Source organism: Choloepus didactylus, chromosome 9 (assembly GCF_015220235.1).
Source record: "Choloepus didactylus isolate mChoDid1 chromosome 9, mChoDid1.pri, whole genome shotgun sequence".
NCBI classification, from domain to species: Eukaryota; Metazoa; Chordata; class Mammalia; order Pilosa; family Megalonychidae; genus Choloepus; species Choloepus didactylus.
In genome coordinates this window covers 111,372,854-111,396,572 of record NC_051315.1, presented here as the reverse complement: position 1 = coordinate 111,396,572, position 23,719 = coordinate 111,372,854, and the positions used below count along the sequence as shown (strand labels likewise).

General features: G+C 37.9%; 1 protein-coding gene across 6 annotated transcripts in view; it reads left to right on the top strand.

The window, feature by feature from the left end:
* The window catches only part of USP37 (ubiquitin specific peptidase 37), a 159,207-nt gene that overhangs the window by 7,885 nt on the left and 127,603 nt on the right, over nt 1-23,719 (top strand). For 5 of the 6 annotated variants that reach the window (XM_037848579.1, XM_037848583.1, XM_037848582.1 and 2 more), the window contains exon 3: nt 830-1,053. In XM_037848579.1, the coding sequence (XP_037704507.1) occupies nt 898-1,053 (156 nt within the window). In that variant the 5' untranslated portion in view covers nt 830-897. The remainder of the gene's footprint in view (nt 1-829; nt 1,054-23,719) is intronic. The other variant, XM_037848581.1, reaches the window with a different exon arrangement.

Here is a 23,719-nt window from a genome sequence, read left to right as displayed (position 1 = left end):
TGAAAAGTCTTAAACATTCCATTATTGTCATAAGTCATTTTAAGTGTTAGGAGTTCATTCAGGAAACCTGAGTATTTATCAAAGATAAAATTGATAAAGATTCTTTCCAGGAGTTGTAATATTAAACATATATGGTAGGTGATTCTTTCAAAGAGAGGTTTTGTTTTTTCTTTCTTTTGTTTTTCTTAGAGTTTAAGGTGATTTTCTCAAATAATGCAATTCTGGAATTTAAACTAATTTGATTATTCTTTAAAAATTTATTCATTTAATGTCTTTTATGTGTGTGGGCTTGCTTGGACTGCAGACTGTTAGAAAGAATTATTTGATGAGATCTTTGATATTTTAAGAGGAACTCCATTCTAAAAAATGGACTCAGGTGGCTGAAAATGAATGAAATTCAAGACCCATTAGCATTCATGAAGGAAGAAAATGATTGACACTTTAATGGTGAAGATAAAGGTTAGGTCCATTGCAGAGTAATCACATTTGGAATGGCATTTTGGTATTCTTAATTGGCAGCAGTATGGTTATGCTGCAAAATGCAGAGTTTAGGCACTAATAGACACAGGTACTGCATACATGGCAAGGAAGGGAACATACACAGAAGAAATAAAAGGTGGTTAGATTCAGTCACTGAAACTTGGTGATTGCTTTAGTTGTCTTTCTTGCCTGTGCTATTCAACTAATCAGGCCTTTGAGAATGCATTATAAAAGCAGTTTATCAAAATGGAGATAGGGACATCGGCTGTTTAATTAAGATTCTCTTTTAAACTCTTATTTTAATCACTAGTAAATTGTAACTTATTTTATTTTTATTTTTCTCCCTTAGAACCTATCAGGTAAAGGTGTATTTTTCTTTTTTAAGTTTGCTAGAAGCAATTTATTTTTAAAGAAAGTATGTCTCCTCTGAAGATACATGGTCCTATCAGAATTCGAAGTATGCAGACTGGGATTACAAAGTGGAAAGAAGGATCCTTTGAAATTGTGGAAAAAGAAAATAAAGTCAGCCTAGTGGTCCACTACAATACTGGAGGAATTCCAAGGATATTTCAGGTATTACCAAATTTTGATTTGGAACAGATCTTGAATCTTGAATCAGATCTTTTACTAAATAGTTAGTCTGTGCCATAGTAGTAAGTACTATGGTAGCCCTCCTCCTAGACTAAATTTCTTGCTTATTTCCAGGATGCTGATACTTTTGTGTGCATGTTTTTTAAATTATTCGGCAGTGTTGTTTAGTGACATATAATAAAGAATGGGAAGTGGTCACCATTTTTGAAAAGCAAACTGAGGTAGGAGGGAGCTGAGAGTGGTTTGGATACCATGTATCTATGCTATTTTAAAAGCCATAATGGATAACTTTACTTATTACTTTTTATTTTAATAATATTGGATGGACTCATGACTATTTAGTGTTAGCTTTTTTTTAATGCAATTTTATTGAGATATATTCACATACCATAAAATCATCTGAAGTGTAGAATCAGTTGTTCATAGTATCATCAGATAGTTGTGCATTCATCACCACAATCATTTGAACATTTTCATTACTCCAAGAAATAAAAATAAAAGTAAAAAGGAACACCCAAAACATCTCATACTCCTTTTCCCCCCTATTATTCATTTACTTTTTGTCCCCTTTTTTTCTACTTATCTGTCCATACACCGGAGAAACGGCGTGTGGGCTACAAGGTTTTGACAATCACACAGTCATTCTGTGTAAGTTATGCAGTTATATGATCACCTTCAAGAATCTAGGATACTGGATTGTAGTTCAACAGTTTCAGGTTTTCCTTCTAGCTATTCTAATACATTAAAAACTAAAAAGAAATATCTAAATAATGCATAAGAATAACCTCCACAGTGACCTCTCAACTCCATTTGAGATCTCTCAGCCACCGAAACTTTATTTTGTTTCATTTCTCTTCACCTTTTGGTCAAGAAGGCTTTCTCAATTCCATGATGCCAGGTCCAGGCTCATCCCCAGTAGTCTCGTCCCACATTGCCAGGGAGATTTACATGCCCACATAGGAGGGAGGGCAGTGATTTTACCTGCAATGTTGGCTTAGAGAGAGGCCACATATAAGCAACGAAAGAAGTACTCTGGGGGTGACTCTTAGGCACACAATTATAAGTAGGTTTACCCTCTCCTTTGCAGTAACAAACTTCATAAGGGCAAGCCCCAAGATCAAGGGATTGGCCTATTACAATGGTAGTCCCCAATGTTTGCAAGAATGACAGGAATTCCCCAGGTGGGGAATTTTATTATTTCCAGTTTTTCCCAAGTCCCTCAAGGGGGCTTTACAAATTCTTTTTATTCTCTTTTGGTATTTTCTGTGGAGCAAATTCCTCTGGAATATATTGGGCTTTCATAGTAACCTGTACAAACCAACGAGATCTCACCCCCTATTCAAGATTCCATGTAATTATGGTGCTTAAGTAAACTGACCATACAAGTTACATTATATAGCATGCTACAGAAAATATAGGTTTTCTACCAAATAAACATCTCTTCCTTTGATCTCACACAGAAGTCAAAGTTTTAAAACACAGGCATTATCATCCTTTTCCCTTTAGTCTGGTTTACCTTAGTCCTAATCAAGTCCATTTTGTTCATATCTCTAATTGAAGTCTCATCTCTTTTTCAGCCTCTTTAACATTTGCTGTATGGGGTAATGCTGACATTCATAGCTGCTGGTCTCTGCCTCTGAGTCTCAGGTGTCACACAGATACCTGAAGTTCCAGGGACTGAGCAGATTATACGCAAACAGCTCATCATCTCAGAATTTAGAAATAACCATTACAACTCAGGAATAGATGTGACTGCTATAAGAGCTTACAGTCAAGGAACCTTTACCACAAACCTTCCCCTGATAACCTATGCTCTCAGATTTAATTCTCAGAGTTTGCATATTATAGTTACTCCCTATTAGTGAGGCGTTACAATGATTTTCTTTTTGATTCTGGCTTATTTCACTCAATATACTGTCCTCAAGATCCATTCACCTAGTTGCATACCTCACAACTTCATTCCTTCTTGCAGCCGCTCAATATTTCATTGTATGTATACACCACAGTTCACCATTCTGTTTATCAGTCGATGTACCCTTAGGTCATCTCTATCCATTGAGAATCATGGATAGATTCTCAATGTCACCATAAACACCAGTGTGCAATGTCCATTCATGTCCCTGCTCTCAGTTTTTCCAAGTATATACCCAGTAATAGGGTTGCAGGACCATATGGCAACCCCATGGTTAACTTCTTGTGGAACTACCACACTGCCGTCTAGATGTAATGCCCCATTCTACTTCCCTCTCAACAGTGAATAGGTACATTCCTCTCTCCACATTTTCTCCAGCACTTGTATCCCTCTGTTTATTTCTTGAACAGTTTTATTCACACACCATATGATCTATTCTAATTAAACAGTTAATGATTCCTGATATAATCACATAATTATGCATTCACCACCAAAATCTATATGACGGCACTTCCATTTCTTCTGCAATGAAAGAGGAAAAGAGGAAAAAAAGAATAAAAATATAAAACATTGAAGAAAAATAAAATAAAATACAGTGAAAAGGTCAGACAACACCACCACTAAGAATCTCATATCACTCCCTTATATCCCCCTTATAGATATTTAGCTTCGTATATTGCCTTTGTTACAATTAAAGGAAGCATCTTACAATGTTGCTGTTAACTATAGACTCTAGTTTGCATTGATTGTATTTTTTCCCCTATACCATCCAATTTTCAACACCTTGCAATGTTGACATTCATTTGTTCTCCCTCTTTTAAAAACATTCTTATATTTGTACATATAATCACCATCATTGACCATTCTAGGTTTCGTGAAGTTATACAATCCTAGTCTTTTATCTTCTGTCTTTCCTTCTGGTGTCATACATTCCCTTAGCCTTCCACTTTCAACCATGCTTACACTTAATCTTTGTTTGGAGTACTTACAGTATTGTGCCACCATCACATAGTATTATGCTGTCCATTTCTGGATCTATACAATCTATCCTCTTGAACCCTTCGTACTCCTTCAGCATCAAATGCCCATTTTCTGACTTCTTTCTATTTCCTGAAAACCTGTGTTCTCAACTTTAATTGTCAAATTTCACTCATCAATGTTAGTTGATATTAGTGAGTCCATTGAATATCCATCCTTTTGTTTCTGGCTAATTTCACGTAATGTAAAGTCTACTGTTTACCATTTTGTGTTTTGGATTTTATATGGCATATGTTATTTTTATATTCTCTCTCTTTTTATTCTTACTGTCTTCATTTCTGCTCTCTTCTCCAAACCTCTCCTGTCTTTTCCTATCTACTTGTACTGCCTCCCTTTAGTATTTTCTGTAGAGCAGGTCTCTTGTTCACAAACTCTCTCAGTTTCTGTTTGTGAGAAAGTATTTTAAACTCTCCCTTATTTCTGAAGGACAGTTTTTCAGGATATAGGATTCTTGGTTGGCAGTTTTTCTCTTTCAGTATCTTAAATATATCATGCCACTGCCTTCTCGCCTCCATGGTTTCTGCTGAAAAATCCTAACTTACTCTAATTGAACTTCCCTTGTATGTGATGTATCACTTTTCTCTTGCTGCTTTCAGAATTCTCTGTGTCTTTTACATTTGATAATCTGATTATTATGCATCTTGGAGTAGGTCTATTGGGAAAAGTTCTGTTTGGGTATACTGTGCTTCTTGAATCTGCAGCTTTGTCTTTCATAAGAGATGGGAAATTTTCAGTGATTATTTCCTCCATTATTCTTTCTGCCTCTTTTCCCTTCTCTTCTCCTTCTGGGACACCCATGAGATGTATATTTGTGCATTTCATGTTGTCATTCAATTCCTGGAGACCCTGCTCATATTTTTCCATTCTTTTCCCTATCTGTTCTTTTTTGTGTAGGATTTCAGATGTCCTGTATTCTAGTTCCTGAATCCTTTCTTCTGCCTCTTTAAATTTGCTGTTGTGTGTCTCCATTGTGGTTTTCATCTCTTCTGTTGTGCTCTTCTTTCCCATAAGTTCTGCCAATTATTTTTTTCAAACTTGCAAGTTCTTCATTATGTTTCCCCAGTGTCGTCTTTATATCCTTCATCTCTTTTGCCATACCTTCCAACTCTTTGATTTGTTTTTTGAATTGATATTTAGCATATCTGTTTGAAGGTCTTTAATTGGTTGTTTGAGCTCCTATATCTCATTTTAAGTGTTTGTTCCTTTCAGTGGGCCATATCTTCATTTTTTCTACTGTGATTCATAATTTTTTGTTATCTAGGCATCTGGTTTCCTTGATTACCCCAGTCAGATTTTCCTAGACCACACAGGCCCAGGTCTCAGGAAGAGGGTGTAATCAATATCAGGTTTCCCTGAGGATAAGACCTAGAAAGTTGTCAGACTTTCCTGTGAGGCCTCTAGATGCTATGCTTTTCCTATTCTGCCCAGCAGGTGGCGCTTGTCAGTTCATGGCTCCCCACCCCTGTAGAGTGGTGCATTGCCTTTAATTCTCAGTAGACCCTGTCCCTGCCAGGGGCTGAGAGTGTCAGAAGCTAAGCTTAAGCTGTTTCTGTTGTTTTTTTTTTTTTACCCCTAGTCCCTAGGGTCTGAGTTCTCAGAGGGAGGGCGGCCACATGAACTGAGCCCCACTTCCCTCTTTTCTTAGGGAACATAGACCCTTTAGGGATTTATCTCTTACATTTGATTTCTTCCTTTGACAATCTGTCTTAACTCTACTCTTGCCTTGGTCTGCACTGACAATTGAAAATGCCTGAGGCTTTCTCTAATGAGCTACTTAGGCTGAGAGAAAAAAAAAAAAAAAGGAGAAAAGAAAAAAAAATCCCCTTTTCAGAGCCCATCCCCAGCCCCCCAATTCCCAAAGCCTCTGTATTTATTTATTTATTTATTTATTTATTTATTTATTTATTTATTTATTTATTTAATTTATCCATCAGCCCCAGCTCCTTTTCTGCTTGCTCCAGGTTTATCTGTGCTCATGGCTTCTATTGACTAGTCCAGATTTCTTAATTAAAACCGCAGTTGGAGCTTGGCTGAGCTACTGTCCCTTTCTCCTAGTAGACTGCTTCTTTTTCCCACAGGGAAGTCTTCCACCTCAGTCTGTCATGCCAGTGGGGGAGGGTTGCCAGCTTCACAGTTTGAGGAGCTTTACTTAAGTTCTTGTCCCGTGATCTCAACCATTCTACCCATTCCAGACTGGTTTATGATGTTTGTCCGGTCACAGATGTCCCCCAACAGTTGTTCCAGACTATTTACTAGTTGTTCCTGGCTATATGCTAGTTCTTTCAGAGGGCTAACTAAATTCCATACCTCCCTATGCCACCATCTTGGCCCACCTCTCAGTTTGGTTTTATTTTAATCTAGTGTTAGCTTTTAATAGAATTTATTAATATCTTATAAAAGCTAATGCCCTCCCCCCCTACGTGGGATCAGATACCCAGGGGAGTGAATCTCCCTGGCAACATGGAATATGACTCCCGGGGAGGAATGTAGACCTGGCATCGTGGGACGGAGAACATCTTCTTGACCAAAAGGGGGATGTGAAAGGAAATGAAATAAGCTTCAGTGGCAGAGAGATTCCAAAACGAGCCGAGAGGTCACTCTGGTGGGCACTCTTACGCACAATTTAGACAACCCTTTTTAGGTTCTAAAGAATTGGGGTAGCTGGTGGTGGATACCTGAAACTATCAAACTACAACCCAGAACCCATGAATCTCGAAGACAATTGTATAAAGATGTAGCTTATGAGGGGTGACAATGGGATTGGGAAAGCCATAAGGACCACACTCCACTTTGTCTAGTTTATGGATGGATGAGTAGAAAAATAGGGGAAGGAAACAAACAAACAAACAGACAAAGGTACCCAGTGTTCTTTTTTACTTCAATTGCTCTTTTTCACTTTAATTATTATTCTTGTTATTTTTGTGTGTGTGCTAATGAAGGTGTCAGGGATTGATTTAGGTGATGAATGTACAACTATGTAATGGTACTGTGAACAATCGAATGTACGATTTGTTTTGTATGACTGCATGGTATGTGACTATATCTCAATAAAATGAAGATTAAAAAAAAAAAAAAAAGCTAATGCCTCTTTCCTAAATATTCTGCCAGAGGTCATGGGATGGACCATTCAGGGATGATTATTCAAGGTCATCTTTACTGCTGTTTTCTGCTGACTAATTTTGGAGGATGGTCATTTTATTACAGCAAAAATAGTTAATTGGTTTTCATTTCTGTACTGCTTATTTTCTGCACCCAAAATGAATTTAAGATACCATTTTTTTCATACTTTTTTCTACACTTAAAAATTTATGTTTGTTAATTTGATTATGCAAAACTATAATATTCATTCCAGACTGAAGTACTCTATTGGAAAACAATACATAATTTTCTTCTTGAGTACCTGATCAGAGGTGAAATTACCATTTGTCTCTGATTTTGAACTGTGAAAATAAGTTGCTTTTGATTTGGTATATCAAAGATATTCTTAACAGGGTTGGAGATGGTGACATGGGTAATAGAAATAATAGTAGTTTCTGCCATGTAGATATATCCATTGATTGCCCATATCAGTAAAAGAAAGATTTTTTTCAAATGGATTCATTTTTTTTAGTCCTAAGCCCAAATTGGCACTGAGTAAATATTTACGTTTCAATCGCAAATGGATCTGATGATTCTCCCTGTGATTACAGCCTCATCTCAGTTCTAGATCAGTTTACATTTATCAGTCATGGGTTAGCCACCTACGTTATTCTGGATATTGTTCTAAGGGCTAAGACTACAATGCTGAATGAGATACTGTTCCCTTCAAACTAAGAGTAACCAAATGCATTTTGAGGTGTAAAAATATTTCAAAGAATCTGAGGTGCACAAGAGAGTGTTTTGTGCCCTCTCTGAAGATTTAGAAGATAGTTAGGATTTGCCAGACACTTTGGGGATGAAGTGAAGATGAAATCTATACATGGGCAAACACATGCAAGTGTGAATCAATACCCAGGGAACCAGAAAGTCATTTTAAAATAAATGGACAATGAGGAATGAGTAGCAGAAGTAGAGACTGAAGAGTTAGGTAAGAACCAGAATTTGAAGTGTCTTGTTTATCATACTAAGGGAACCTCAGATTCTAAGTACTTGAAATTCAGATTCCTTTGAAGACCAGGCTGATGACTATACTTCACGAGGTTGTGGGAGAGTAAGAAGAACATTTAGGAAGTTATTGTAGAAGTTAGTTGAGGGGTGAAAAGTCATGAACAAAGGAAAAGGCAGTTGACGAGGCAAGAGGAGGAAAGCATAGATTTGAAAGAGATTTCAGGGAGACCTAAACAACCATTAGATTTAGGGGGTGAGGGATAATAGAGTCTGGGGGGATTCCTAAATTTCTGAGTGGATGGTAGTCCCTTTCATGTTCTCTATGGTAAGAACTAGGAAGAATTGGGCTGTAAGGATTGGAAGAGAGATGAGTTGTTTGAGATGTCAGGCATTTACAGCTTGTTATCTAGTAAGCATGTTAGGTAAACAGGTCTGAAGCTCCAGCAGAGAGCTGGAGTTGGACATAAAAGCTGGGCATTCTTACATTGTGAGTAGTTATTAAATTTGTCAGAGAGGATGGAATTCTCATTCATGGAAGTGACCAAGTTCAACATACACTTATCTTGTTTGCCAACAAAATTTCATTTTTCAAAAAATGGTAAATTGACTGAAGTAATGCCTTTATCTGACATATTTTCCATCTGCATGTGAAATCTGCTTATTTAGGATTTTAGAGTTAAAGTATTTAAAGCTAGTTACTGTCTTACCAGAAAACTTCTAACCAAGGTCATAAATTTAGGACCTGTTTTAAAGCTAGAAATATAGATTTAAAATTTGAATATAAATTAAGTCTGATTGGTAAATTGTTTTTTCACTCTTAAGTGTTGACAAAGGTCAGTGCTCCCTAATTTTAAAAAAATCTGAAATATGCTATTACTTCTTTATCCTCTTCAGAGGGTAGGTCTTTAGCAAAAGGCAGCTTTAGAAACCTTTGTATCTGCCAGCTGAGGGAACATTACAGGGTAAGAATTTATGTATGCCTGATTGGCAGAAATTGTTTGGAAACTTAAGAAACTGGGCACACACACAATGCTGGAGTAGGAAGTTGTACAAATTGCTGCCCCCACCGCAGCATTGAATGAGCTGAAAAAGAGGTTGGAATTACCAGCTACTAATTCTGGAACCTGATTGGATACTTAGAACAACAACAGGACTGCTGGATGAATGGAGAAACTGCCAAGATTTCAGGCTTTCAAAAGTGAGGGGATGTGCAAATGTGCAAGACAACAACCACCCCTTATTCTTCAGCCTCACTGCAATGACTGTGGTAACAACATCCTGCATTCCAGGAACAGCTGGTTGGGACCACAGTGACCAAAGGAAACCTTGTCCTCCAAAAATCTGTCAAGGTCAGTGTAACAGATTCCCGAAAGACCAGCATGGACACTAGCCTCAGTTTTGGCCTCTTGGCAGCAGTGGATTCCCACTGGCATCTATCAGCAGACTTAAAGAGGCTGCATATGTTATTTGATATTTATTTAGGTTGGTTTTTTTTTTTGTTTTGTTTTGTTTTTTGGTGAAAATTATGTCTGCTGACTGATGACTACAGAGATAACAGATCCTTCAGTAACCATACAAACCAAGGAATTTACATTCTGGAGAAATAGTTTCTGAAAATGAAAAATAGATAGCTCTAATCTTCAGCAGATAAAATTCAGAAATCCTTGAGGACTGAGGACTGGGACAACAAGATTTTCAGGGTGACCACACTATAATACTTAGAATCTACTACTGTTCTCAACTAAAAAATTACAAAACATACAAAGAGACAGGAAAGTATGACTCAGTCACAGGGCTAAAAGAAAAGAATTCAACAGAAATGATCCTGGAGGAAATCTAGTCAGTGAAATTACTAATCAAAGGTTTTAGATCAAGTATCTTAAATAGAATCAGTGAACTAAAGGAAATCAGGAAAATGGTATGTGAACAAAATGAGAATTCCAGTAAAGAGATAGAAATTTTAAAAAGGTACCAAGTAGAAATTTTGAAGCTAAAAACTGTAACTGAAATGGAAAATTCAATAGAAGGCTTCAGCAGCCTTTTTGAGCAGACAGAAGAAAGGATCAGCAAACTTGAAGATAGAACAATTGAAATTATTTAGTTTGGGGAGCAGAAAATAAAAAGAACAAAGAAAAATGAACAAATCTGAAGAACCCATGGGATTGCATCAAGTGTACCAACATTCTCATTATAGATGGTTCAGAAGGAGGAGAGATTTAGGGGCAGAAAACCTATTTGAAAAAATAATGGCTGAAAACTTTGCAAATCTGATCAAAGACATGAACATAAACATCCAAGAAGTTCAACGAACTCCAAGCAGAATAAACTCCAAGAAAGCCACACCAAGACACTTAGTTACATTGTCAAAACCCAAAGACAAAGACAATCTTAAACAGCAAGACTAAACCGACTCATCATAAGCGATACTCAGTAGGGTTAACATCTAATTAACTCATTAGAAACCAAGGAGGCTGGAAGGCAAGACCAATGTCGTATTTAAAGTGCTGAAAAAAAAAACTGTCAACCAAGAATCCTGTATCTGGGAAAACTGTCCTTCAAGTAGAGGGAGAAATTAAGCACTGAGGGAGTTTATTACCACTAGATCTGCCCTATAGATTGGAAGGAAAGGACATTAAACAGTAACTTGAAGCTGTATGATGAAATAAAGACCTCTGGTATAGGTAGATGTAAATGCCAGTGTTATTACATTTTTTTGTTTGTAACAATACTTTTTACTAATGTATCTTAAAATACAAATGCGTAAAATCTCATATACCTATGTTATTGGGCCAATGGTGTATAAAGGTGTAATTTGTAAAAGGAATAACATTAAGGGGGGATGGAGATATATAGGAACAGAACATGTGTAGGTTATTGAAGTTAAATTGATAGCAATACAAACTAAATTGTAATAGATTTTGTATGTTTTGTTTTTGGGGGAGCTTATTTTTCAATGATTTCATTAAAAATGGGAGAAGGGGCAGTGACGGCTGCATAGCAGCTATTTTAACATGGGTTACTTGGAAGATCCATGTGACCGCCATCCCCAATTCCCCACCATTTATTCAAGTTTGAGGCAGAAAATTTTTACTACAAGGCTGGCACTTTGTGGCACTGTCCTTTCTGCCCCTTCTCACAGACCTCTCGCTCAACCTTCTGCTTGCATTTGTGTGTTTCTTTCTCTCCTTGGAGCCCACTTTATTTATTTATTTATTTGTGGGTTTTTTTTTTTTTAATGCAATAGCTTTTCTTTTTACTTTATCAAAAAATTAAAAAAAAAATTCAGACAAAACAAAGGATTAAGAAAAACAAATAACGTAAAATAACTGTTGCTTCCATTGTGTCCCTACCATACCCCAAGAAAATGAACAAACCCTAACAAATCAAAGGAATACAAAAAACAACCTGAAATAACTACATTGCTTCCAACATGGTCCCACCATACCCAAGAAAGTTTGCAAACCGTAATCATTCCTGAGCATTCCCATAACATTGAAATTACCCTCAGTAGTTTATCTGTTCTTATCAGATTGTTCTCCCTTCATTAGTTGCTGTCTATCTTTATGTCTCCTACATTCTACAATATAAAATATTTATTTTACATTTTTCACAGAGTTCACATTAGTGATAACATAGAACATCTCTCTTTTTGTGTCTGGCTTATTCCACTCAGCATTATGTCTTCAAGATTCATCCATTTTGTCATATGTTTCACAAACTCGTTCCTTCTTACTGCCGCATAATATTCCATCGTGTGTGTATACCACAATCTGTTTATCCACTCATCTATTGAAGGACATTTGGATTGTTAATGTTTTGTGGCAATTGTGAATAATGCCTCTGTGAACATCGGTGTGCAAATATCTGTTCATGTCATTGCTTTCAGATCTTCTGGGTATATACAGAGAAGTGAAATTGCTGGATTGCAGGGTAACTCGATATCTAGTTTTCTAAGGAACCGCTAGACTGTCTTCCAGAGTGACTGGACCCTCATATAGTCCTACCAACAGTGACTAAGAGTTCTAATTTTTCCACATCCTCTCCAGCATTTGTAGTTTCCTGTTTGTTTAATGGCAGCCATTCTATTTGGTGTGAAATGATATCTCATTGTGGTCTTCATTTGCACTTCCCTAATAGCTAGTGAAGATGAACATTTTTTTCATGTGTTTTTCAGCCATTTGTATTTCCTCTTCAGTGAAATTTCTTTTCACATCTTTTGCCCATTTTATAATTGGGCTGTCTGTAGTATTGTTGAGTTGTAGGATTTCTTTATACATGTAAGATATCAGTCTTTTGTCAGATACACGGTTTCCAAAATTTTTTCCTATTGAGTTGGCTGCCTCTTTACCTTTTTGACAGATTCCTTTGAGGTACAGAAACTTCTAAGCTTGAGGGGTTCCCATTTATCTATTTTTTCTTTTGTTGCTTGTGTTTTGGGTATAAGGTCTAAGAAGTGACCTCCTAATACAAGGTCTTGAAGATGATTCCCTACATTATCTTCTAGGAGTTTTATGGTATTGTTTCTTATATTGAGGTCTTTAATCCACTGTGAGTTAATTTTTATATAAGATATGAAGTAGCGGTCCTCTTTCATTCTTTTGGATATGTATATCCAGTTCTCCCAACCCCATTTGTCGAAGAGACTGTTATGACCCAGATCAGTGGTTTTGGGGGCCTTAACAAAAATCAGTTGACTGTAAATCCGGGGGTCTATTTCAGAATTCTCAATTCGATTCCATTGATCAATGTGTCTATCTTTGTTCCAGCACCATACTGTCTTTACTACTGTGGCTTTATGGTAAGCTTCAAAGTTAGGAAGTGTAAGTCCTCCTGCTTCGTTTTACTTTTTTAGAATGCTTTTAGCAATTCGAGCCATCTTTGCCTTCCAAATAAATTTGATAACTAGCTTTTCCAAGTCTGCAAAGTAGGTTGTTGGAATTTTGATCGAAATTGCATTGAATCTGAGATGAGTTTGGGTAGAACTGCCATCTTAATGACATTTAGCTTTCCTGTCCATGAACACGGAAAATCTTTTCATCTTTTTAGGTTGCCTTCTATTTCTTCTAGTGAAGTTATGTAATTTTCTATGTATAGGTCTTTTACATTTTTGCCTATTACTAGGTAATTGATATTTTTAGTTGCTATTGAGAATGGAATCTTTTTTGAGTGTCTCTTCAATTAGGTTGTTTCTAGTGTATAGGAACATTAGTGACTTACGTGCATTAATTTTTATCCCGCTACTTTGCTAAATTTGTTTATTAGCTAAAGTAGCTGTGTTGTTGATTTCTCAGGGTTTTCCAGACATAAGATTATATCATCTGCAAATAATGACAGTTTTACTTCTTCCTTTCCAATCTGGAGGCCTTTTATTTGTTTATTTTGTCAGATTGCTCTGGCTGGCACTTCTAGCACAATGTTGAATGACAGTGGTGACAGCGGGCATCCTTGTCTTTTTCCTGATCTTAGAGGGAAGGCTTTCAGTCTCTTGCCATTGAGTACTATGCTGGCTGTTGGTTTTTCATGTATGTCTTTTATCATAGTGAGGAAGTTTCCTTCAATTCCTACCTTTTGAAGTGTTTTTATCAAAAAAGGATGCTGAATTTTTTCGGATGCCTTTTCAGCATCTATTGAGGTGATCATTTGATTTTTCTCTTTTGATTTGTTAATGTGTTGTATTAAATTGATTGATTTTCTTATGTTGAACCATCCTTGCATGCCTGGAATGAACCCACTTGATCATGTATGGTTTTTTTAATGTTTCCTTGGATTCGATTTGCAGGTATTTTGTTGAGAATTTTTGCATCTATGTTCATGTGGGAGATTGGCCTGTAGTTTTCCTTTCTTATAGCAACTTTACCTGGTTTTGGTGTGAGAGTGATGTTAGCTTCATAAAATGAGTTAGGTTGTGTTCCATTTTCTTCAGTATTTTGAAAGAGCTTAAGTAAGATTGGTGTCAGTTCTTTTTGGAAAGTTTGGTAGAATTCCCCTGTGAACCCTTCTGGCCCTGGGCATTTATTTGTGGGAAGCTTTTGGATGACTTATTGTATCTCTTTGCTTGTGATTGGTTTTGTTGAGGTCTTCTATTTCTTCTTGGGAGAGTCTAGGTTGTTGATGTGTTTCCAAGAAATTGTCCATTTCCTCTACAGTATCTTGTTTGTTGGCATACAGTTGTTCATAATATCCTCTTATGATTTTTTTTTTTTTAATTTCTTCAGGATTCGCAGTAATGTCCTTCTCTCATTTATTATTTTGTTTATTTGCATCTTCTTGCTGTTTGATTTTATCAGTCTAGCTAAGGGCTTGTCAATCTTGTTGATCTTCTCAAAGAACCAACATTTGGTGTTATTTATTCTCTCTGTTGATTTTTTTGTTCTCTGTGTCATTTATTTCTGCTTTAATCCTTGTTATTTCTTTTCTTCTGCCTGGTTTAAGATTAGTTTGCTGTTTGTTTTCTAGCTTCTTTAGCTGTTCCATTAGTTCTTTGATTTTAGCTCTTTCTTCCTTTTTAATGTATGCATTTAGAGCTATAAATTTCCCCCAGTACCACCTTCGCTGCATCCCATAAGTTTTGATATATTGTGCTCTCATTTTCATTCGTCTCTAGATATTTAGCAATTTCTCTTGCTATTTCTTCTTTAACCCACTGATTGTTTAGGAGTGTGTTGTTTAACCTCCAGATATTTGTGAATATTCTACTTCTTTGATGGTTATTGACTTCTAGCTGTGTTCCATTGTGATCAGAGAATGTGCTTTGAATGTTTTCAGTCTTTTTTAATTTATTGAGGCTTGTTTTATGGCCCAGCGTATGATCTGTTCTGGAGAAAGTTCCGTGAGGACTAGAGAAGAATGTGTATCCTGGTGATTTGGGATAGAATGTTCTATATGTGTCTGTTAAGTCAAATTCATTTATTACATTGTTTAGGTTTTCAGTTTCCTTGTTGGTCCTCTGTCTGGTAGATCTATCTATAGGAGAGAGCAATGTATTGAAGTCTCCCACAATTGTTGTGGAAGCATTTATTGATTCCTTCAGTTTTGCCAGTGTTTGTCTCATTTACTTTGGGGCACCTTGATTGGGTGCGTAACATTTATGATTGTTATTTCTTGTTGAATTGCCTCTTTAATTAGTATATAGTGTCCTTCTTTATCTCTTATGATATCCTTACATTTAAAGTCTATTTTATCTGAGATTAATATTGCTACTCCTGCTTTCTTTTGGCTATAGCTTGCATGGAATATTCCATCCTTTCACTTTCAATTTCTTTGTGTCTCTGGGTCTAAGATGAGTCTCCTGTAAGCACCTTATTGATGGTTCATATTTTTAAATTCGTTCATCCAAAATATATCTTTTAATTGGGGAGTTTAATCCATTCACATTCAGTGTTATTACTTTGAAGACAGTTCTTGAATCCACCATCATATCTTTTGGTTTTTATTTGTCAGATACATTTTCCCCCCTCTCTCTTTTGTTTCCTTTAATGTATCCTTACTAAAACTCCTTAGTTCTGTGCCCTCCATACCTCTGTCTTCTTTATTCTTTTCTCAGCTGGTAGGACTCCTAGTATTTGTTGCAGGGCAAGTATCTTGTTAGCAAATTCTCTCAGCATTTGTTTGTCTGTGAAGATTTTTAACTGTCCCTCAAATATGAAGGAGAGCTTTGCTGGATAAAGAATTCTTAGTTGGCAGTTTTTCTCTTTCAGAATTTTAAATATGTCATACCACTGCCTTGTTGCCTCTCTGGTGGCTGCTGAGTAGTCACTACTTGTTTCCCCTGTATCTGGTGAATTGTTTCTTTCTTGCTGCTTTCAGAACTTGCTCCTTCAGCATTTGACAGTCTGATGAGAATATGTCTCGGAATGGGTTTATTTGGATTTATTCTGTTTGGAGTTCGTTGGGCATCTATGATTTGCATATTTATGTCATTTAGAAGGGTTGGGAAGTTCTCTCCAACAATGTCTTTGAATATCCTTCCTGGTCCTTTACCCTTCTCTTCCCCTTCTGGAACCCCAGTGATTCTTATATTTGTGCATTTCAGATTGTCCATCGTATCCCTGAGATCCATTTCGAATTTTTTTCTCCTTTCTTTCTTTTTTGCACTCTTCCAGTCCGCTTATTCTTTCCTCAGCTTCCTCTGATGTAGTACTTTGTGTATCCAGAATCTTTTTAATTTGATCAACAGTTTCTTTTATTTCCATAAGATTGTCTAATTTTTTTATTTACTCTTGCAGATTGTTCTTTATGCTGTTCTAGGGTCTTCTTGATGTCCTTTATTTCCTGAGCCATGGTATTGGTGTTTGTGATTACTTCTTTGATTAATTTCTCCCAAGTTCTGTATCTCCTCTGATTTTTAAATTTAGGTGTTTGGGTTATCCATATCTTCTGTTTTCTTTATAATCTTTATAATGTTCTGTTGTTTTTGGCCTCTTGGCATTTGTTTATCTTGATAGGGTTCTTTTAGGATATGCAGGGTTATTTAAACAATTATCTATAATTTGACAGAGCTATAGCTTGATGCAGTGCACTTTCCTTGATCTGCCATCAGATGGTGCTCCCCACCCACCTCTTATCCTCAATCCAGATGTTCCCAACTTCATTTTTACAGCAATTGGGGGTCTAAACCATGTGGTTGTCCAATCAGTGCTCCAATTTTCTGTGGGCAATGGGGACCACCAGCCCTGTGGTTGGGGGTTGTGCCCTGTTCAATTTGGCAGGAAAGAGGGCTTTAAGACCCAGTGCTCCCAGCTGTTCATGGGGTTGTGGCTATTATACCCTGGAGCTGCGGCAGGTGTCCTCCCCTTCAGGTCGGATTCCCTTCAGTCCCTACCTGCTGTGGACCTTCAAGTCCTTGGGCTTTGTGTAGGGCTCCTGTCACTTCCAGTGCGGCTTCCTTGCCTCTCAGCTGTGTACCCCGCGGGCTTCTGTGGGGGAGGAGTTGCACTGTCAGAAGCCAGCCAAATCCCAAGTTCCCTTGAGGAGGCTCTCAGCCATAGCACTGTGAAGGGATGACTCCCAGCCCGCAGATGGTTGTGTGGGGCTTGGAAAATAACGCACTTCTGCAGTCGTCCACTTGCTTCAGCAGCCTGTCCTTAACTCGGGGGCCTTCAGCTGCAGGTGTGTAAAGGGCTATCACCCATGCCAGTTACTGAGGTGTGTACGTGGGGCGTGGAAGGCAGTTGCAGCAGCTCCTCATGCCCTCTCCCTGACCACTCCCCAGGTCCCACTCCAATCCGCCTCCAACCGCAGTAGGAGTCCGGCTGCATTTCCCAACAGCTCTCGGGATCAAAGACTTACACCATTCTATAGGCAGGCTCTTTGCTTCTCTAATTGTTCAATCACTACGGAAGTATAAGTCCTTGCCCAGCTGGTGGGACCCTGGAACCAGTATTCTGGAGCACTTTCTGTCTTTTATCTAGTGTTTTTCACAGAGGAGAATTTTCCTCTTTCTCTCCTAATCCACCATTTTGGATCTCCCCTCTGTATGTTTTAAATGTAATGCCCATGGTAACCACAAAGAAAATATCTTTGAAAATTTGTACAAAAGGAAAGAAGTGATTCAAACGATCGACTACAAAAGATCATCTAAACAGTAAAGAAGGCACTAATGGAGTGGACATACAGAAAAGATGGACGTACAGGAAAAAAAGTATAGGACATACAGAGAAACAACTAGCAAAATAGCGGAAGTCTTGCATTATCAGTAATTACCTTAAATGTAAATGTATTAAACCCTCCAAACAAAAGGCAGAAATTGGCAAATTAGATAAAGAAGCTGTATTAGTTAACCAGCTGCTAAAGGAAATGCCACACACTGGGATGTCTTAAACAATGTGAATTTATTGGCTCACAATTTTGAGGCTAGGAGAAATCCAAAATGGAGGTGTCAGCAAAGTGATGCTTTCTCCCTGAAGCCTGTGGAATTCTGGTGCTGGCTGTTGACAAGCCTTGTTCCTTGGCTTTTCTATCACATGGCAATGCGCATGTTGGTGTCTTATCCTTTCTCTTCGGCACTGGCTTCCAGTAATTTCCAGCTTCTGGCTGCTCCTCATGGCTTTCTTTTTTTGAGTGTGTGTCAGTTTCCTTTTCTTATAAGGACTTCAGCCATATTGAGTTAAGGCGTACCCTCATTCAGTTTGGGCACTTTAATCTTTAAAAGTCCTGTTTATAAGTGAGTTCACACTCGCAGGACCAGGGTTGGGACCTGAACATGCCTTTGTAGGGGACATGTATTCAGTCCCCAACAGAAGTGTGATTCAACCATATGGTGTATAAAGAGACCCAGTTTACATTCATTGAGACACACAGTTTGAAATTGAAAAGATGGAAAAAAATACTCCGTGCGAATAGTAAACAAGAGCTGTGGTAACTATGTGTGCCAGTTTGGATGTCTTATGGCCCCCAAAATGCCATGTTCTTTGATGCAGTCTTGTGGGGGCAGATGTATTAATGTTGATTAGATTGCAATTCTTTGAGTGTTTCCATGGAGATGTGACTCAGTCAACTGTGAGTGAAATGTTTGATTGGATAATTTCCATGGAGGTGTTACCCGCGCATTCAGAGTGGGTGTTAATTGGATCACTGGAGTCATATGAAGGAGTTCACAGACAGAAGGACCTCAGAGCAACTGAGCATGACATTTGGAAGAGGAGCTGCAGCTAAGAGAGGACAAAATGCCCCAAGAGCAACATTTTGGAGAACTCGATTTTGAAACACAATCTGGGAGTGAGCAGACACCAGCCACATGCCTTCTGAGCTAACAGAGGTTTTCCAGACTCCAATGGCCATCCTTCAGTGACGGTACCCTATTGTCAATGCTTTACCTTGGACACTTTATGGCCTTGAGACTGTAATTGTGTAACCAAATAAACCCCCTTTATAAAAACCAATCCATTTCTGGTGGTTTGCGAAATGGCAGCATTAGCAAACCGGAACACTATGCCAATAGCAGACAAAATAGACTTTAGGTCATAAACTTTTGTAAGAGACAATAATGGTGATTATGTATTGATAAAACGGTTAATTCAACAAGGATGTAATAATTACAAACATATTTGCACCTAACAACAGGTCCCAAAAATATATAAACCAAACTGTGTGAAGGGAGAAACAATTCTACAGTCATAGTTAAAGACTTCAGTACACCACTTTGAGTAATGAATAGAACATGTAGACAGAATATTAAAAAGGAAAAGGTGGACTTGAACAACACAGTAAATCGACTAGATCTAAAAGACATACATAAAATACTTCTCCCAAAAAGAGCAGGATACAATCTTCTCAAGGGCACATGGATCATTCTCCATGATAGAGCATATGTTAGGTCACAAAACAAGTTTCAGATAATTTAGTTATTGAAATCATACAAAGTATCTTCAACTACAGTGGAATGAAGCTAGAAATCAGTAATAGAAGGAAAACTGGAAAATTTAAGATTTGTGGAAATTAAACAGCAAACTTAGAAACAGCCAATGGAGTACAAAGAAATCACAGAAAATTAGAAAATACTTAGAGTTGAATGAAAACAAAAACATGTTATATCAAAAATCACAGGTTGCAGTAAAAGCACTGCTGAGAGGTTTATAGCAGTAAATGCTATATGAGATATGAAATATAAATATGACAAAAGAATGATCTCAATAACACAACTTCACATTTTGAGGAACTAGAAAAAACAGTAAATGAAACCTAAAGTTAGCAGAAGGAAGGAAATAGAAAAAACTAAAAGTTGGTTCTTTGAAAAGATCAATAAAATTGTCAAACCTTTAGTGAGACTGACAAATAAAATGCAAAGAACTAAAATCATAAATGACAATAGTGTCATTACTACTGACCATTCAGTAATAAAAAGGTTTGTAAGGGGATACTATGAACAATTGTACCCTAACAAATTAGATAATTTAGATGAAATGGACAAATTCCTAGAAACAGACGAATTAGCGACACTGACTCTAGAAGAAATAGAAAATCTCAACAGACCAGTAACAAGTTAAGAAATTAACTCAGTAATCAAAAACCTCTCAAAGAAAAGTCAAGAACCAAATGGCTTCACTTTACCAATCATTTATTTTTTTTAATTTTTTTAAAATTTTTTTTTATTTTGAAATAAAGTCAAAGTTATAGGAACAGTTGCAAAAACAATACTAACTCGATACACAGAATTCCATCATACCCTGACCTCCCTCCCCCGGTAGCTCAACCCACCAACTTTAACATGCTGTCACATCGCTATTTCTTTCCCTCCCTCCCTATCATCCATCCTCTATTGCTTTGTCTTCTGAACATATGAGAGTTAGCTGCACACATCCTTGAACATACACTATAATTCACGTATACACTTCCCATGAACAAGAACATTCTTTTATGCAATCCCATTAGGTGCAGCTAAGAAGTACAAGAGATTCAACAATGATACAAAGCTTACATTCTATATTTCCTTTACCTTATGTCTCAACTGTGTCCCTTTGAGCCACCTGTCCTCTATCCTCCAATCCCGTCCAAGTTCATCCCTGGCATTCAACCGTCAACTATTTAGAATGTCTTTCCTTCTTTCTTTTTTTTTTTTTCCAGTTGTGGAAACATATATATAACATAAATCTTCCCATTCCACCCCCTCCCTAGCCTTCCATTAGTGGGATTAATCACATTTAGAATGATGTAATGCTCTTTCCCACCATCCATTACTAGAAATTTCCCTTCACCTCAAACAGCAACCCTACACTCATTTCTTAACTCCCCATTGCCCCTTCCCCCATTTCTCTTAACCCAAACTCTACTTTTCATCTCTATGATTATATTCTCTGATAATGTCTTTGTGTTTACTGTGGGGCTTAAAATTAACCTCTTAAATCCATATCAATCTTGTTTTTCTTTGATAGCACCTTCACTTCAATAGGACACGTAAACTATGTTCCTATACTCCTCCATTCCCCCACCTTTATATAGTTGTCTAAAATTACATATTTTACATTGAGTTCAAAACCACTGATTTGTCATTAGAGTTTGTGTATTTTATATCATGTAGGAAGTAAATAGTGGAGTTACAGTTCAAAAATTATTGACTTCTATTTGTATTCCATTGTGGTTGGAGAATGTGCTTCGAGTATATTCAAATTTCTTTTTTTTTTTTTAATTTCTTGAGGCTTGTTTTATGTCCCAGTTTATGGTCCCTTCTGGCGAAAGATCCGTGATCACTAGAGAAAAATGAGTGTCCTGGTGATTTGGGAAGTAAGGTACTATATATGTCTGTTAAAATTTATGTCTCTTTCTCCTTTCTTTGTTTCTCGGTAGGGCTCCCTTTAGAATCTGAAGTAGGGCAGGTCTTTTATTGGCAAAGTCTCTCAGCATTTGTGAAAAATTTAAGCTCTCCCTCAAATTTGAAGGAGAGTTTTGCTGGATAAAGTATTCTTGGTTGGAAATTTTTCTCTCTCAGAATTTTAGATATGTCATGCCACTGCCTTCTCGCCTCCATGGTGGCCACTGAGTAGTCACAACTTAGTCTTATGTTGTTTCCTTTGTATGTGGTGAATTGCTTTTCTCTTGCTGCTTTCAGAACTTGCTCCTTCTCTTCACTATTTGAGAGCCTGATCAGAATATGTCTCGGAGTGGGTTTATTTGGATTTATTCTATTTGGAGTTCACTGGGCATTTATGCTTTGTGTATTTATATTGTGTAGAAGGTTTGGGAAGTTTTCCCCAACAATTTCTTTGAATACTCTTTCTAGACCTTTACCCTTCTCTTCCCCTTCTGGGACACCAATGAGTCTTAAGTTTGGACGTTTTATTTTATCTATTGTATCCCTGAGATCCATTTCAATTTTTTTGATTTTTTTCTCCATTCTTTCTTTTGTTCTTTCATTTTCTGTTCTGTGGACTTCTAGGACACTGAGATGTTGTTCCGCTTCCTCTAGTCTTGTATTGTGAATATCCAGAGTCTTTTTAATTTGGCCAACAGTTTCTTTTATTTCCATAAGATCTTCTATTTTTTTATTTACTCTTGCAATGTCTTTATGTTCTTCTAGGGTCTTCTTTATGTTGCTTATATCCTGGGCCATGGTCTTCTTGATGTCCTTTAAATCCTTTGCCATGTTTTTGTTCCTTGATTGTAGTTCTTTGATTAATTGTGCGATGAACTGTGTCTTCTGATAACTTGATTTGTGTGTTTGGAGTTGGATTCTCCATATTGTCTGGTTTTATCGTATGCATTGAGATTTTCTGTTGGTTTTGGCCTCTTGGCATTTACTTTGCTTTATAGGGTTCTTTCAAGTTGTACAAAAAAATACCTATCTAATTTTTCAGAAACGCAGTTTGGTGGCATACACTTTCTCTAACTACCCAGCAGATGGCGTCTGTGAGTCACCTATACCCCTCAAGTCGGTTCTCAACCTTGTCCCCATGGTGTGTGAGGAAGTGATCTTGTGGGGTTCAGTTGGAGAACTCAGTTTGGGTGTGTTGCTGGAGCCGTCTGCCCTGAATGTGGGGCATGTGTACAGGTGGCCAGGGAGGAAGGACAGCTTTAATATTCAGATCCCCCAGGTTCCTGGAGATTTCAGCCCCAGACCCTCTTTCTCACTGTTCCACAAACCACCGTACTAGGCGTAGTGTCCCTGGGTTCTCCGAGCGGGTCCCCCTGCCCAGCCGCGATCCTCCAGGACCTCTGCCGAGGGAATGCTGTGCTATGTCACTGGTGCGTGCTGTCCCTCAAGGGAAGCCCCGGGCCGCCCGGCCATGCCAGGGTGCTTTCAGTCTAATGCAAAAATGGCCAAACAGAGCATCTCCACACCCCACTGCTCGCACAGTTCCTCCTTCCCAGCTCTGGGACAACTGGCGGGGCTCTGGGCTGTGGGCACGGCCCCGGGCAGGAGTTTATCCAGCCCTCTGGGGAGCCAGCTGCGAGCCACGGGGTTTCTTTCTGCTTCTGGCTCTCCCCTCTGTTCCCCCCACCCCAAGGGTATCTGCAGCGGGCTATCTTCCAGGCCAGACACCGAGAGGCTGGCCCAGCCCCCTCTTGCTGTGTTTTACTGCGTGGTTCCCACTGTCATAGCTGCAGCCACTCCTGGGTTTTCCCTTTTTTCTTTTTTTTTTTAAAGAGTCTGTCGGTCTCCAAATGCCAAACCCTGGCTTCCCCAGACTGCTGTGCAGCTGTAGGTCTTCCAGCCAGCTTTCTCACTCATTTCAGAATGCAGACTCCCGGTTTCACCAAGTATACGGCCCCTAGGAACTAGCAGACCTCGTCCAGCTGGCGCATCACTGTAACCAGTATTCTGGGTCTCTTTCTAGTTTTTATCTAGTGTTTTTCATGGAGGCATTTTTTTGCCTTGTCTCACCTAACCGCCATCTTAGTTTCTCCTACCAATCATTTAAAAAGAATTAACAGCAATCCTATTCAAATTCTTCCAGAAAATTAAGGAGGAGGGGATGCTTGCTACTGATACTGTGAGGCCAGTGTTACCTTGTTATCAAAGTCAGGTGAGAACATAAGAAGAAAAGAAAATTACAGAACAATTTCCCTCATGAACGTAGATGGAGAATTATACAGCAAATCACTAACAAACCAAACCCAACAGCATATTGAAAGGATTATACACCAAGAATAATGGTATTTATTGCAAGAATGCAAAGG